The following is a 16,143-nucleotide window of genomic DNA, read 5'->3' as shown; positions in this document are numbered from 1 at the left end:
GTAATGTTAAAATCAGCAGGACTACTGTGGTTTGCAAGTGCTCTCCCACATGCACTAAGAGCTGAAGGCAAGAGGCGTGCTCATGCAGTTAAAGCCTGAATCAGTCCTCTGTTTTCAGATAAAAATATTACAACACATTTTAACAACAGAACTAATGGATTCACAGATACCAGGCTTTACCTAACTATAACTAAGGCCTGAAGTTAGATTCTGATGTGCATTGCTCAAGTAAAATACTACTTTTACTGTCGGAACGGTTATTGGTTAACTATGAATGCAATTCTGCTTGAAGACCAGGAGATTTCAAACTACATTCAAAAAGTATAGAACCAGGATGGTAATACATAAAGGATCTGTGAGAAAGGAAGCACTAGAACTAGCAGCAAGGTGGGGTTGCCTGCATGGTCAGCCCTTCATTTGAATGCAAATGTAATTTTGGGGCAGGCAGTTATCTGTGACATCAGGCAGGACCTTAGTAAACTGTTACCACCAGCACCTGGTAAAACCATTGTTAATCATGTGTAGTAAAGGGACATCAGGGCTAGCATGAGTCATTTATAGAGCCAGTCAGGGCTAGAAAAGACAGAAAGAAAGAGGAGGGGAAGAGAGATCAAACAAACCCTGTGAGGAGCAGGATGTCCCAGCAAGACAAAGCCAGGCTGTGAGCATCATGTATGTGAGTTATCTTTTGGATAAAGAAACCAGCATGTATCCAGGACCTGCAAGGTGCAGCAACAACAACCTGCCAGTGCAAAACTTCGCGTCCGCTCCCCCCTACTCAGACTACATGGGCTATCACCATGTGCCAGCCCTGGACAACCACGGACAGCCTGCGGGAACCTGGGGATCCCACTATGGCCCACAGAGGGAGGACTGGAACGCTTATGGCCCAGGACCTTCCAGCACCGTGGCTGCTGCACAGATCAATGGCTCGTCTCCTGGGCAGGTCTCCTACAGCTCTGCTGATTACAGCTCCCTCCATCCTGCTGGATCCGGGGGGTTACCTCCTGTAGATACAATTAATGCACAGCAGATCTCTCCCAACAGCCAAAGGCACAGCTCTTATGAATGGATGAGGAAAACAGTACAATCTACTTCTACAGGTATGAGGGCAGAGAGGCTATGCTGAGATGGGATTTCTCTCTTTTGGGTCGTTGGTTTTGTGTTGAGTTGATGTTGCCACCGGGTTCTTTGTTTTGAGGAAAGCATACATTTTTAACAACAACAAAAAAAAGATCCTAATTGCTCTGAACAATTCCCTTGCTAGCAGTTAAACATTGGTTCTATTTTTGGATGTTGTTTTTGATCAGCTCATGATCTCTTATTTCTTTCTTGACGTTTACTGATGAAACAAATGAAAAGCAGTGTCCCTTGACAGTGAACTGTTTTCACTTAGGATATGTTAAAAAAAAAAAAAAAGTGACATCAAATAATTGCTTTTAATAGCGGTCCTATAGATTTAAAGGAGGAAGCATGTCTGTAGAAAGAAATCACAATGAAAGTATCATATTTCTCCACCACCTATATTGTTCGTTTTCCTCAACTTTTAGAGTAGATATGAAAAGTTCAAGTAAAATACATATAGTACTGGGGTTGGAAAGAAACCTTTGTATTAGATACAACCTCTTAAACCTCAGAATACTTAAATCAAGTGTCTGCAGGATGAGAGGCTTTAAAAACAGGACCAAAAAGGGAAGGCTTGCCACCCCTTGTAGCAGCAGTTCTCAGAAAATGCAGAAATATAAAGATCTATGGTAACACAATCAGTTAATATTATGATGGGTCAACCTCTGATGCACATGAGTGGGTGAGTCAAAGAAAAAAAAAAAGCTTCAGTCACATTTAACAAGTAAAAAATAAGTCAAGAAGCCTGAGGAAAAGATTTTGGTTGTGGGAAGCAGGGAAGTAACACAAAAAATATGTAACTATTAAACATACTTAAAACATCTCTGTTCCTTGTATCAACAGAAAAAAATAATAATCAAACAAAAAAGGAGAGAAGGAAAGGAGCAAGAGGGGAAACTGCCTGAAAAGAACAGATACAACCCGCTATAAAGTATCTGATCCTCCAAGGTGCTGAGCAGCTTTTACATGCAGAAACATCAGTAGGAAATAAGGATGCTCAGTACCTCCCCTTAAGAGATGCTCACAGTATTTTAATGTTACATCTCAGGAAGGTTCCTTTCCTTTCAGCCCTTCCTCCCTCCCTGCTCTGTCCCACACATGCCTGCAAATTATGGTTTTCAAAGACAGTACTGAATCAATCTCTGAGAGGGAAGCAATTAATTTAAAAACATGCCCTGCAAAAATGAAAGCAACTAAACAGAAAAATTGTCTTTATTAAAATAATGCATCTAATGTGTATGGACAGACTGAGCCACACTTACTCCTGCTGAATACAACTTCAGCAGTACAGCTTCAGCTCATAAGGAGTCCATAGAGGACAATCAATCAGAGTACGTTGTTACTCTGGGTGCGTAAAAATTGTGGCAAATAAAAAAAATACAGGTTGTGGAGTGTTGTTTTTTTTTTAGTATCCATGTCTACCTGTATCTAGTTGCTTTTCATTGAATGCTACCTCAGGAAAGATAAAAGAGGGGGGCCAATCACACAAGGACTTATAGTTTACTTCTGGGTAGTCCTTATTTATACAATGACATTTCTCCTCACAAACCCTATGATTTACAGATGGCAGCATACTTGCTCAAAAAACACTACTTCTCATCTCATCTTTACCTACCTGCCTCTTGCTCCTGTGGATTTAAACTGCAGCTTTACCCTTCTGTCTCTTTGGAAAAAACACATTAGGAATTTCTCTGCAAGAGCAGAGGAATTACATCTGTTGTTTATTAGCTATTTTTATTCCCTGTGAAATAGATATGAACTATGATTCTTAAAGATGGAAAAAAAAAAGGTTTAGATTTACCTGAAGTCACAAAAAGATTATAGAAATAACATTTAGTATTTGTTCATTACTTGTTGCAATATACGAGCCATCAATAATATGATTTCACCATGGGAACAATTATTATTAATGCAAGTAATTTTTGCAAGATGTTCCTGAACATCTTCAAGAAACGCTCCTGTAATCGTATCCCTTTAGGATCAGGAAAGATTCCTTCCATGTGTTTACTTACATTGGGTAGTCTGACTTGTAGCAGCTACAGAAACAGGGCCCAGAATCAATGACACTTCCATCTCCAGGGGTTTCATGGTTAGCTTCTCTTACTGGTGCTTTGTGGCCTCACATCCTGACAAATGACAAACAAAACACTTGACTGAAATTTCTGTCACTGCCTCATATCCTATGGATCTTTTCATATTGTTTAAACAATTTACACAGAACAAAAGAAGAATGATATTTAGTTAAATCTTACTGTGTATAATTTTAAGAACATGAAATATAAAAGCATGTCTTTACCTGGTAATTAAGTAAAGCTCATGAGATTATGCTACTTAAAATCACTGGAAGATCTCAGTATTTAATGCAAGACTGTCATGTTGACTTAGCAGCACTGGAATGCATTTCCCACAGAAAACACTTAATCAGGCTTTCATCCACCATTCCCTTTGGTCGGAGGATGTCTGAACATCCCTCTCTGCAGCTTTGGAACTGGAGGGAGTAGGACTTGATCCTAAATACAATGCACATAGGATCCAATGCCTGGTCACTGAATTCCTGAGGGTGTTCAGGATACAAGAGAAAGCAAGTGTGTTTTCACTCAGAACACTCGAAGGAGGAAACACTGGCCATTTAGTATTTTCATTCAATAGCACCAGTGGAAAAAGACCCTTCTCTAACCCTTACACTGCCCATCTCCCTAAACTACCATTGTGAAAGAGCAAGCAAAGCCAAGGCAACTAGCAATCACAGCAAAGAACAAAGCCACAGCAACTAGGGATCTGAGATGGCAATTCACGTACACACAAAGCATAATTACAGGCAAATTCTTTGATGGAAAGTACAATAAATCCATCTTTGAACAAATTATGAAATCTACTTCTATTGATTTCAGTATTTTTACAGAGGTATGCAACCCTGCATAGAGGAGACTTTACTTTTAGCCTTTGTAAGAAAATAACATGCATCTGCCCAAAACCATGACCAAAGTAAGACTGAATAGGTAAGCACCAAGCAGTTTCAACAGCAGTGAGAATTAGCTCACAAAGCTGAAAGTACATCTTCAGATCTAAACCTCTATTACCATTAAGGAGAGGGGGAGCAAGTACAGAAACAGGGAAGCTAGTTATGAGCAGAGACTTTTCCTGTACATGACACCACCCCAGTCACTGTTCAGTAAAACAACTGACAATTAATAAACTCTGACAATTTTTCTGATTATGATGACAGGTGCTGACAGCATCAGTACCCAAGGCACTGTAAATCTAGCAGAAGGAAGAAGTTATACCCCCTAAATCTAAGAAAGAAACAAGCCTCTTAAGAAGCTATTCCTGCAAAATTTTGAATTTCTAAAGAACACACCCCTAGGAAAAAAAAATAAATAATAAAACAGTTAATTGCTTGCTTTTTAGTATATACAGCCATGGGCAATGGGATTTTTCCTGACCTTGCCACTTAGACATCTGTCTACACTTTTGGCCACTTGTTCCCTTCTCCCAAACAAAATGCACCCCAACCAGGCTGACCAATCGTCATTTAAAGGTGACAAAAATGATTCTGCTTTGGGTTCAATTATTTCTGTATGACAGAGATGAATAGTTTACACTAACAAAGTGAAGGACAGAATTTGGCAAGAGCTTTATTACAGAATACCAGAATGTACTCCAAATTGAAACTGTCAGCACTTCAAATAGGAGTCAACAGCATAGAGATTAAAATGCTGCAAGTCCGTTGACAGGTTCTGATTTCTATGATAGTTTGTCCTTTTCTCCATGAGTCATCTGAATACGTACAAGAAATTATGATCAAGACCCGTCAGAAAATACAGACACAGAATTTCACCATGCTTCACAAACCTTCATGCATCCATCTTCACAACAGTCCCCCCCACCTCACTAAGACTTGCAGGAGGAAGACGATTACTCACACTCTACAGAATCAGACTCATGTAACATTTTCTAATAGAATGGCAGTGTGTATTTCTAAATTAAACTCTACAGAACTTCATGTGCAACACAATGTCCTTCTTCAAGACTTATTTAAATTACTTTTGTTTCACAAATTCAATGAAGTCAGTGAAATTTCCCTATGGGGAATATGGCCCTTTCATTTCCTAACTTTTAAAGTTAGGAATATTAAACTATTGAAACTATGATTCTTTGTACGTTATCTGACACTGTTCTGTACTACATTTCCTGTCTAAATTAGGTAGCTGGTGGATTTTAGGAACGATGTCAATTTTGGAAGATGAAGGATTTTCCTGAACAGTTAAGAGACAAGGCACAGAAAAAGGGGCCAGGGCTAGTTCTCATGCTAATTTATTTTACTTTGTAAACTAGTTGTGAGGTCTGATGGTGGCTTTTTTTCCCTCCTTTCCTGGGCTACATTGTCTTCAGTTTTGAGGCCTATCTGTCATATTGAGGCAACAGACCCTTTTAACACTTCTCTTTGCTTTGATATGCAGTCTTGTCTCTTCCTTCTCCCTTTTTTCTTCAGGAGTTATATTGCCGGAAAGGGTGATGATTTTCACAGCAAATAAAGAGGCCTTCTCCTAGCTTTATTGTCTTCAGAAGAAATACTCTGTGAATTTTATGGCCAATGGGAAAGCTGTTCCCTTCCCCCAACTCAGAACTTGGCCAGTCACAAAAATTGCTGAAGTGGGTGTGATAGAACACGATTGTTAGAAAACTTTACATGAGATAGTTTAAGCCTGAAATGTCTTTTTTCTCCTTATTCCAAAGTCAGTCTTAAACAGTCACCATGGGTAAAACTGTAGTTTTGTTTGTTTTGTTGTTGTTGTTTTTGACAAAATTCACCTTTCTTAAATAGCTCAAAAGCAGCCATTCTGATTCTCTAGCACAGAGGCAGTCATACTGCAAAGGCAGTCACTTCAAAGCTCCTTATTTTTTCTTCCACTGAACTACCACTAAACCCTCCAACCACTTGCAGCTCTGTGGTATGACTGGCCATGACAACACTTTCCTAATAAAACTGATAATACATTGCTGATCAAAATGACAACCTGACATAATAAAAGATTAAGACCACAGAAAGCTAAATGTTGTTCACTCACCTGAGTAAAATACGCAGGATCTGACTAAAGGATTGGATTAAAACATTAACATTTATCATTGGATCACTAAATTCAGTCATCACCTACTAAACAAGTCTGAGAAGTGAAAAATATCCTTCTGCTGTCTCTGGGGTGAATCCATTAGTTCTACCTCAGATTTTACTCAGGTAATACTTACTGAAATAACATGCATTGCTGTAAATAAAACCAGTAGGTATTCTGCGAGACTCATGGCAGAATGCACTACAGTGAATCTGTTCTACCTAACAGATGAAATTCAGAAGCTAAAGTCCTAAACTGTCTAGCAATAGGTTTTTAGTGCTGTTGTTTGTTAATAAATAAAAATGTATTTTGCCTTTGAAATCAAATGACATACACTGAGCAATTCCAACCCAGCATCCAAAGGCACGTGGAAGTCTCTCACTGACATCAGGACCTTACCCACATCTCTCTAGGAGTAAAACACGGCACTGCCAGAACTAGAAATACCTTCTCAGAGGAGCTCAGATTTCTCAGTCTGTTGTTGACTTTTAAGAATGAAGTGTTCTCCTTTTCCCTTTCCCTTTTTAAAAATTACTTTGTTACCTTACTTTAAAGAAATAAGGTAGGTGCAAAATCTCCTAATCTTCCCTCAAAAAGGAAGAAGAAATTGTAATTTCTACTACAAAATAAACAGAAAGGTAACTCATACAACAATGAAAGATTTTATGGAAGTTCTGTTTTCCACATACACTTAATGTCTTCAGTTTAAGAAAAGAAAAAACAACCTCTACTACTCAAATAAGGGTTTAAGCACTTAAAATCATAAATAGGAAGGCAGATCTCAAAGTTTACCATCTTGTTTTGGCAACAGAAGAGCTTCTGATATTTGTCTATGGCTTCTGAATGAGAATAGAGCTGAAGATAAGATCACCTTGTTGCTCCTTTGTGTACTCCATCTTAACAACACAAAGGAGACTAAGGAAACATTTTAAATATTTTGTCCCACAGAATGACCCCAAACTTTCATTTGAAGAGGAAAACCTTAACCAAAAACCAGACTAGAGAGATCAAAAGCTTAAAAAATTTCAAATAAAGCATTAAAGCACCACAGGTGACCATACGTTAAACAAACAATTTACACTTCGAATGAATGAAAACAAATGTCCTACTATTTATGTGGACTGCACTAAACTGCTGTTCTTCAGGGACTTCAAAATTCTTACCATAATATTGCAAAATTAGCAGCACTTTTCACTTGATTAGCAGGGTAAACATAATTGGGCTAATTCTGCTTTTCACTACGGTTTTGTCATAGCAGAAATGTTCCTGAAATGAGAGCATCTAACCTAGCCAAGCACAGCAGAACCTTCACAGGGAAATTAACAGATCGGGGTGAAGTGTTTCTGGCTGCATGGAAGGAGCAGAAACCCCAGCAAAAGCAAGCAACAAACACAAAAAGCACAATTTATTTTTCCTCCTGAAACATTCCAACTAAGCTCAGACAGTTTAGAAATGCCCGTATCATTGTAAACTCACTATCAATGCACAGTGCTTTCCCAGGGTCGAACAGCACAGAGCGAGGAAGCTGAAGGACCAAATTGTGATGTAGACCATGTTCTACAAGCCCAGGAAGGGTCCTAGAGAAAGCCTGTCCCATAGGGCGACCCAGTTACTGTCCACAACTAGAGGTAAAACAATATTTGTTTACAGCACTGCAGTGCCCAGGATTGCCAGTGCTACACAGTGCACACAGCTCTGCATCCAGGATCAACACAAACCAGACAGAAAGAATCTGTACCTGAAGAACTTCATAACATAGATAGTACCAGAGTGAGCCAAAAACTCCTAAAAGTAACAAAGTACTGGTTGTCAAACACTGTTAGAGAAAGGAGTGATGTGGATAAGTCATTACCATGTGGTATATGCCTGTAGATAATAAGTGGAGGGTAATGTTAACTTTATACATGTTCAGCCATGAAAACAATGAGACTTCATTCCTCCTTGGGCATACGGGGGAAAAAACATTAAGTCATGAAACAAAATCATGAATTAAGGGACAAAATACTTCCAGATTCTGCTACACTGTTGTAGACTGAATTCTGATCTCTGGGTGCTACTTAAACTTCAAAAGCAAGGGAAGCTGGAAGGACAGGCTGGGCAGAAATCAGGCCTTTGATAATGCTGATATCTGAAACCTCCAGCTATTCTGTCCTGCAGGGGGGAAGCTGGTTGCTCTGTGGTGGCATGCCGTAGTGACCTACTCAGAGACTGAGCTCCTGAGTCCTACTCAGACTCAGCTCCTGTCTGAAAATCTATTTCAGTGATACCCATTCAAAAATAATTAGTTATTATGAGTTAAAGTGTTATGAGTCTATGAGTCTTTTTTTTTTTTTTTTTTTGGAAAGTTATGCATGCATACTTTTTTTTCAGGGAAAAAAAAAAAAACAACTGTAAGACAAAAATAAAGTGCTGTTGTATGAAGCTAAGCTACATCTGCAACACTACCAGGCTGTTACAGGCAGCAAGCCACAAGATGCCTCCAGTTCTGTGCACGATCTGAGAGAACCTGGCTCCAATGGTGTTGCTCTCACCTACTGGGGGGGAAGATTCCCAAACTGCAGTACCGCTGTGGAGCACACTGCCAAAACTACCAACTACAACTACATTCTCTGTCCCAATTCACAGAGGAAATATGTGCAGCTGAGGAACTGTCCAGATGAATACGGACAGACAAGAAAGCAGAAAACGAACCAGCAAGGCACTATTAGCAAACCCTGTAACAGTGGTCTTAGCACAAAAACAATCTAATCTTTCCAAAATGTAGGAAGCAGGGCTAAGAGGCCTTGGTTTTAAGCAGTTGTTGATCTCCAATATTTTGATTGCCTAAAATGAGTATTAACAACAGGGAAGAGGTGAGTGAGAAAGAAAGCATCAGCAGCCTCTCTCATTCTCAATTCTGTTTCACTACTGCCAACATCTTCTGTCCCTACAAATTACCCTGTATGGAACCAATAAGTTTCAGCTACTTGCATGCATGTTCCCTGGCTCACGTCATTTGTTGTTACCTTTTAACGACCCAGATACCACTGAGCCATGTCTGCTTCAGTCAGCTGTGCCTTCGTCTGAAGCGATGCAGCGCTGCTGCTTGCAAAAGAACAGATGCTGCCATTCTAGCGTTGTTGAATGTCCTTTGTTAAAATTACTGCTTTCTTTTCATCTTTTTTTCTTTTTAATTAGCTGTCATCTGAAGGTCTCTATTACTATTCCTTGAGCTATTATCAAGTTGTGGATAGATTGTGCTAGATTTGAAGGAAAAACATAGCCACCAAATTGCAGTAACAACCACAAGATCAAATGAGTATTTCTAGCAACTGGGACTGAGGAAGTTTGGAAGCTCTCAGCATTTTCTATGCAGTTAAATATCCTCCACATTTCTCTCTGAATCAGGTGGCAGTTTATCAGCTTTAAGAACAGAGAAACAGAGCAATTCAACACTATGCAGGAAGCCTGCATCAGAGTTAGGAACAAATCCCAGGTTTCCTGGCTCCTCATTCTTAATAAGAACACCTTCCCTTTCCCAAATGATAACCCAAGGATAGTAAAGACTATGAGCACCAGTTTACCTTCTATTTACTAAGGAGCAAACCCAAACTCTGGTGGTATGAACCTCGTGTTGTAAATCAAGACTAAGTCTACTACAGTCAAGGGAGTCACTTGGGGTAAGTGCATAGAGAACGAAGTCTAAAATACCCACAAACGTTATCAAATGCAAAGTCAGATATTTTACGTTACTGAAGTTAAAAAATTCTAGCTTGAAGCAATGTGTTCTTCTTTCAAAACAGGTAAAACAAGAACGAGAGAGAAGTACCGAGTGGTTTACACTGATCATCAGAGATTAGAATTAGAGAAGGAATTTCATTACAACAGATACATTACAATCAGGAGGAAGTCTGAACTTGCTGCAAACCTAAGACTTTCCGAGAGACAGGTAGAGTATGGATCACCCGTTCAGAGTTTCCTTTGCATTTATTATTGCTGTTGAGGAGATAACCACACCGGTTAAGAACGCAGAAATGCTAATGCCTCTAATAACCTACGTGGCTGGGTTCCCTTTGCAGTTAAGGAACTCAAACTACCCAGCTGAATGGCCTGCCGGCTTTCTTTCTACTCTTTCCTAATTATCCCATCAGCACTAGCTCAGCTCACATGATGACAGCAGAGAGCCGTGCAACAACACAGAAACAAAAGCACCAGTCTGACAGCCTTGTTCTGAGAAAATATCAACAGAATGCTGCCTGGAGGTCTTGGTTTGGCTGAGGCAGTGGTAGGAGGGTGAAAGCTTTGCAAAACTTCCAAGCAAAAGTCCTGGTTCTGCTGAAGTCAGTGGGAACTGCAACTGATTTCAACCAGGTCAGCCTTAGCAGGGGTGCAGCTACTAAATATAAGTGATGAAATCACTCATTGTCAGGACACGGAAGGTGTTTGTCTCCTTGGCTACCTCCAACCTTTTGTTAATAATGTCCTGCACTCTTGCTGCTCCTTTCCTCCCTATTTCCTCCCATCCCCTCCAAATTCCCCTTGCATTCCCACAACTGAAAACAATCCTTCCGGGCCAAAAGATAAATACGATTTGCTCTGGAGCCATTCAGTGCCACGTTCTTCACTCACAGTTGCAGTGCATGTGCCACCTCCAGTGAGAGCAAAGCAGGAGCCTGGCCCCTGGCTCATGCAAACCAAGATAAGATACCAAGCTAGATCGTCCCCAAAGACACTCGTAAAATGAGCTGAGCATGCATTCTGCCCCATTTGACTGGGGACTTTCTTGATGCTGTACACTGAAGGAAGCAGCGACCTGCAAAATTAAAAGTTTTATTAGAGGATCTCCATGAACAGATTTCGGGGGAGAATATGCTCATTTGTTGGCCTATTTGCAACATGAATAACCATCACCGCACCGTTTTCCTCAGTCAGTTATCATTCAGTACCAGTCATTGTACCTGTACCAGTACCTGAGTCACCACTGTTTGAAGCGCTCTGTTGAGCAGGGACAATTCAAAATCCACCTAGCTGCAGCACTGTGCATCCCTCTTGCACAGCACACACACACTGGAAGAGCTTACAGTAATGGAGAAGCAAATACTTTGTAAATACTACTCGATCTGCTGTTGAATGCAAGTATATATTGAAAACTACAGTTATCTCAACTGGCTATAAAGAACATACTATTTGTTTTCTAGTTGGCTGCTTAAATCCTAATAATGAATTCATTATTAAGACTTAATTTAAAAATGAAGACCGTCTTCTTTAAACAGCCAACAATATTTACTTGAAACTTCCCTGAGGGGTGATAATTCCTGATAAACCTTTTGTTAGCAGATAAGAAGTGGTAATACAAAAAAGCAAAGCACATTTTTTGCCATGTAGCAGGGCTTTTTTGGCATGTTAGCAGGGTAACATGGCTAAAGTTTTTGCAATATTTGCTCTTCATCATCAATATTTCATAAACAAAATTAATTCCACTGCATAAAGACTGCATCTCTGAAGTCACTCTTGAAAATTTAGGATTAAGGCGGAAATATCTCATCTATACTCCCACTGCTCATCTTTCACACAAAATTAAACTCCATTGGATGAACATGGCTGAACACACATGGTCCTATCCCAAATTGCACTGCACTGAATCTAAAACCTGAAACAACTGCCTAAAAAAGCATTTTTTTTTTTTTTTTTGTCCTGACTATGCCAAAAATCCCATCCAGGACATTGAAGAGATTATCTCAAGACAGAAGGACAAAGCAAAATGCTTAAACAAGAAAGGAAAAATGTGGTATCTAGTACCAAATAAGTGGTATAATGAAGGATTTCTGAAATAGAAAGGATACAGAAATAAAGAGATGGTGAGGAGAAGAAGAGAGGGGAAGACTTCAAGGGGGTTACTTACACAACAACTGAACAGTGGAAAAAATACTGAAAGAAAAGGAGAGAAACAGGTAAAAGAACAACTCAGCTGCAATTGATCACATTGGCTTTTAGTCTAACATTACAGATTTGTATTTACTTGTGTTTGGTAACTGGTATTCAACCTTGAAATGCCTACTAAAACATCTCTCTGGAGCACTGCTGCAGGTCTGCACCCCTAGTTTAATAACAAATCAGAATAAAACTCTACATTTAAAGCAGATAACGCTGAACACATAGGGTAATTCTGAATCAGATGTTAGTTTGGGTTTTAGGTTGTTTCATCTTTTCATGCATTTTGGCAAATGACGGGCAAAGCACAAAAAGCATAAAAATTACCACAGCACAATACCAGTGCAGGATATTGGAGAGTATTCGAGTCAGGTTTAACAGAACATCATTTGTTACTGAAGTGATATTCCAGAAACGACAAAAAAAATGAACTTACAAGTGTTTGAAATGATAGCCTTTGACTTAAGGAACATGAGTTAAAATTTTTACAATTTCTATGTGCATCTGAAATCTCCACGTTCAGCTGGAAAATGGGAATAATAATGGCTCAAGAATAAGCACATCAAGATTACTTAAGATGTTTTGTGGGACTTCACCACTAGGTTTCTTTTAGTGGCCACAGATATTACCACTTCTTACTGTTTTACCCATTTTCTGATCATGGCCTAGTTATCCTTTGCTAAGCAGCTAGAAAGGAAAAGAAAACAAATCAGTATTTCTCAGCAAACCACAGATTTGGAGGAGGGAAGATTATGCAAAATACTGACAAAATTGCTTCCTTTGTCATCTGAAGAGCAAAAGAAAAAAAAACACATCTGAATGTGACAGCTTAATCAATTATGCAGACTACATATAACAAGGAGCCATTTCCAAGGATAAATAGTAGGCACACACTTGTTTAAACTCTGCGCTGGGAATTCACATCCAAAGACGCTTCAGTTGCCATAGAACAGTCACTCTTTCACACCTGAACAAATTCTGCTGTATTACTTGTCAGCTTCATCTCACGTCCTCACTTGTTCCATCCTAATCAAAAACCATGAAACTCTTCGACAGTTGCTTCATCTCTTCCCAAAGATCGCATTTCTGTGACAGAGCAGTAACTATGATATAAAGTTACGGACTGTGTGGGAAACAGCAGCAGATTCTGGCCCCGTCTACACAGGCAATAAAAGGCACTTAGCTGTTAAGGCAACACTTCCATAACACTTGGAAATAACGTGTACCCATGGTGACATGCTGCTCAGAAGTTTATTTCCATTGGCTTACACAGTGGAGCAAAGGAATTAATGTTCGGCATCCACGCAGGATAGCTTTTGTGCCTCAGTGCACAGGCCAATAACAGGTTTTGAATTGCTCTGGCTTCGGATGTACAGTTTTCAATGTAAAGATACTCTCAGATTCTTTTGGCTGTAACTGTGATGCATGAGATTGTTTTATTAGATTTTGTACAAAAAAAAAAAAAATCAAAGCTCATTCCATTAAGAAATACCTCCTAAGAATAACACTAAAAAATTGTTTATCAAGCTAAACAACTAATTACCTGTGTGAAAAGATTACCTGTGTGAAAAAAGCAAACAGCTCTGTTGTTTCTGTTTGCTATTGCCTTTCTCACATGTCCTCACACAGTTCATTTCCCTCTTATGCCCCTTGACTCTATACACAAAGGACTACACTGCAGTCCATTAGCAACTGAAAAAAATTTCCTCTGCTTCTCTGCAGGTGAAAATCTGGTTCCAGAATCGCAGAGCCAAAGAAAGAAAATTAATGAAGAAGAAAATGACTCATTTTGACGGCAGCAATCTTGGCTCTATGCAGAGTGACTCTGGCTCAGTGAGCCCAATGCCAGCTCCTGACCAACAGACTCGTTCAGAAATGTCCGGTTCTTTATTTCCACCTCCACCTCCTCCACCTCCGCTTCCAATGAGTGGCTTGCAGCACAGCGGGAACCTGCAGCAGGTAGTGGCCTCTCAGTAAGGCTGCCTGAAGAGCCACTGCTTAACGAACGCTATAAACTACCAGTACACGTAGCACTACGGTATGAGAGAGAGAGGACATCTGGTGCTGTTTTGCAGGAGTCCCCAGCATGACGGTTCTGTGCACATAAACTTCAAGTTTAGTAAATCAAGAGTCACTTGCCAGGTCTGCAGGATAGTGCGAGTTCCCAAAGGCAATGGAGCTGCTGTGTGCCAGGAGGCCCAGCTGCAGAGAGCCTCTGCGGGAGGATGCCGTGCTGCCCGTGGCACAAGGCAAGCCTCCCTCCAGCCACGCAGCAGGGGGGTAGGCACTGGGAGGGAAGAGAGCTGAGGGCTAGGCACGGCCATCTGTTACCTTATGCTGCAGATGAAAAAAAAGGCACAAACCAGACCTCAAGCAATAGGACGTTGCTGGGGCATTAACGGTGGCTTAATGCAAGCGCTCTGTGCCTCGCCCCTAGGCAAGGAGTATATTCCTTCTCCTTCAATCTCCACGCAGGTTCCAGGTGCCAGTCTCACTTTCATGGACTCTACAGGTGGATCTTAATAAGCAGAAACCTGGCTTAAATGTTTTGAGCCACCTGATGGAAAGCCTGGGTTGTTGGCTACATTCAGCTCTGTTTTAAGTGCAAAAGTCAAGGATGAGCTTTTGGGAATTTTTTGGTTTTGACAGGTATGATTTCCAATGCTCCATATGCTGGTATAAACATGCACTCAGCCTTACCATAAATGTTTCAAAAACATTCTGGAAACGTGAATCTTGCTCTAAGTTAGTTTTTGTTAGAACAAAAATCAGGTTGAACTCATTCTGCATCCTAAATAAATAGTAAAGGGGTGGGGGGAATCCTCTTTAAAATTGTAGGTATTTAAAAGAGTGATTTCTTTTTATTAGACAGCATAACCCATGGATAGAGATGCAATAATTGCACTCAACTGATTTTACATTTGGACCGCTTTTCAGAGCTCTTGTGACATTAAAAAACTCTGAAAAGCTACATTAACAGGAGGTAAAAATATTTTACCTGAATACATGCTCTTGCCAATTTCTAAGTGGCACCTAACACTCAGCTCCTAAACCGTCATCTGAGGATCAAAATAGGAGGCCTCAATTCCCAAAGTGATGATCATCCCTATAATAACCAGAATGTGGAAGATAATCGCCACTTAAAAATAATCCAGATACCTACTTCCTGAGTTGACTACCAATTGCATGTTCGTATCTTTTGGCTCCAAAGGGAACATCTTTACAGCACACAGGTAATTTGGAAACTCATACTCCCCTTTGTCAAAAGGGATTCAGAAATCTAGGATGCCTACCCTCACAAATTTCCAGCAAGGTGTCCTACTAAATATCTCCAACACTGTTGCAAATAAGACTTAGAAGCATTAAGTCATTTAGGCACTACATTCTTTTTGTTTTTGTGTTGTTGTTTTCTTAATTATAACAAATAGTACTATTAGATCATCAAAATGTTCGTAATGTAAAATTACTTTGTATATACAGAACATTAAAATAAATGACTTTTTTCAAAAACCTTTTTCCAATGTGATATCAGCTACTGTAGCAAGTGAACATGAAGATTTTCATGAACACTGTTACTGAATTGTAACATCAAGTTCAAAAGTAGGATTGCAGTAAAAATGCTTATAAAAAGTAGAGAATGGCAAAACCAGGATAATCCAGGGAGCTGGCAGTTGTCACTGTTTCTTGATTTTACTTACCATTTTCTGGTTGTGAGAAGGGTAGCATAAAGTAAACTTAAGTAAACTTTAAGTAAACTTAAAATGGATGCACATCTACACTGTAAAATTCCCACTCCTCCCTTTCATTGTGCTGCCAGCAACAGCAGGTTTAAACTTTGTGTTGGTAAGACAGCCAAACAAGATGAAGAAACTACAATTCAAAGTTCAGCAACAGATTTCCACACATTATGGAAAGTAGAACGTGACAAATGGCACTTTGGAACAAAAGTGATTTAACACCCACTTTGATGAGCATGGCAACCAAACCAAAACATCGA

General features: G+C 39.7%; 1 protein-coding gene across 1 annotated transcript; it reads left to right on the top strand.

The window, feature by feature from the left end:
• The first annotated feature begins 670 nt into the window (after window positions 1-670).
• LOC116494490 (homeobox protein CDX-1-like) lies at window positions 671-14,123 on the top strand. Its single transcript, XM_032196405.1, has 3 exons — window positions 671-1,103; window positions 10,019-10,164; window positions 13,869-14,123. The coding sequence occupies exons 1-3, from the start codon at window positions 671-673 to the stop codon at window positions 14,121-14,123; spliced, it is 834 nt and encodes a 277-aa protein (XP_032052296.1).
• Window positions 14,124-16,143: the final 2,020 nt, after the last annotated feature.

This window comes from Aythya fuligula, chromosome 13, assembly GCF_009819795.1.
Source record: "Aythya fuligula isolate bAytFul2 chromosome 13, bAytFul2.pri, whole genome shotgun sequence".
In the NCBI taxonomy this organism is placed as follows: Eukaryota; Metazoa; Chordata; class Aves; order Anseriformes; family Anatidae; genus Aythya; species Aythya fuligula.
This window is presented reverse-complemented; position numbering and strand designations above follow the sequence as displayed.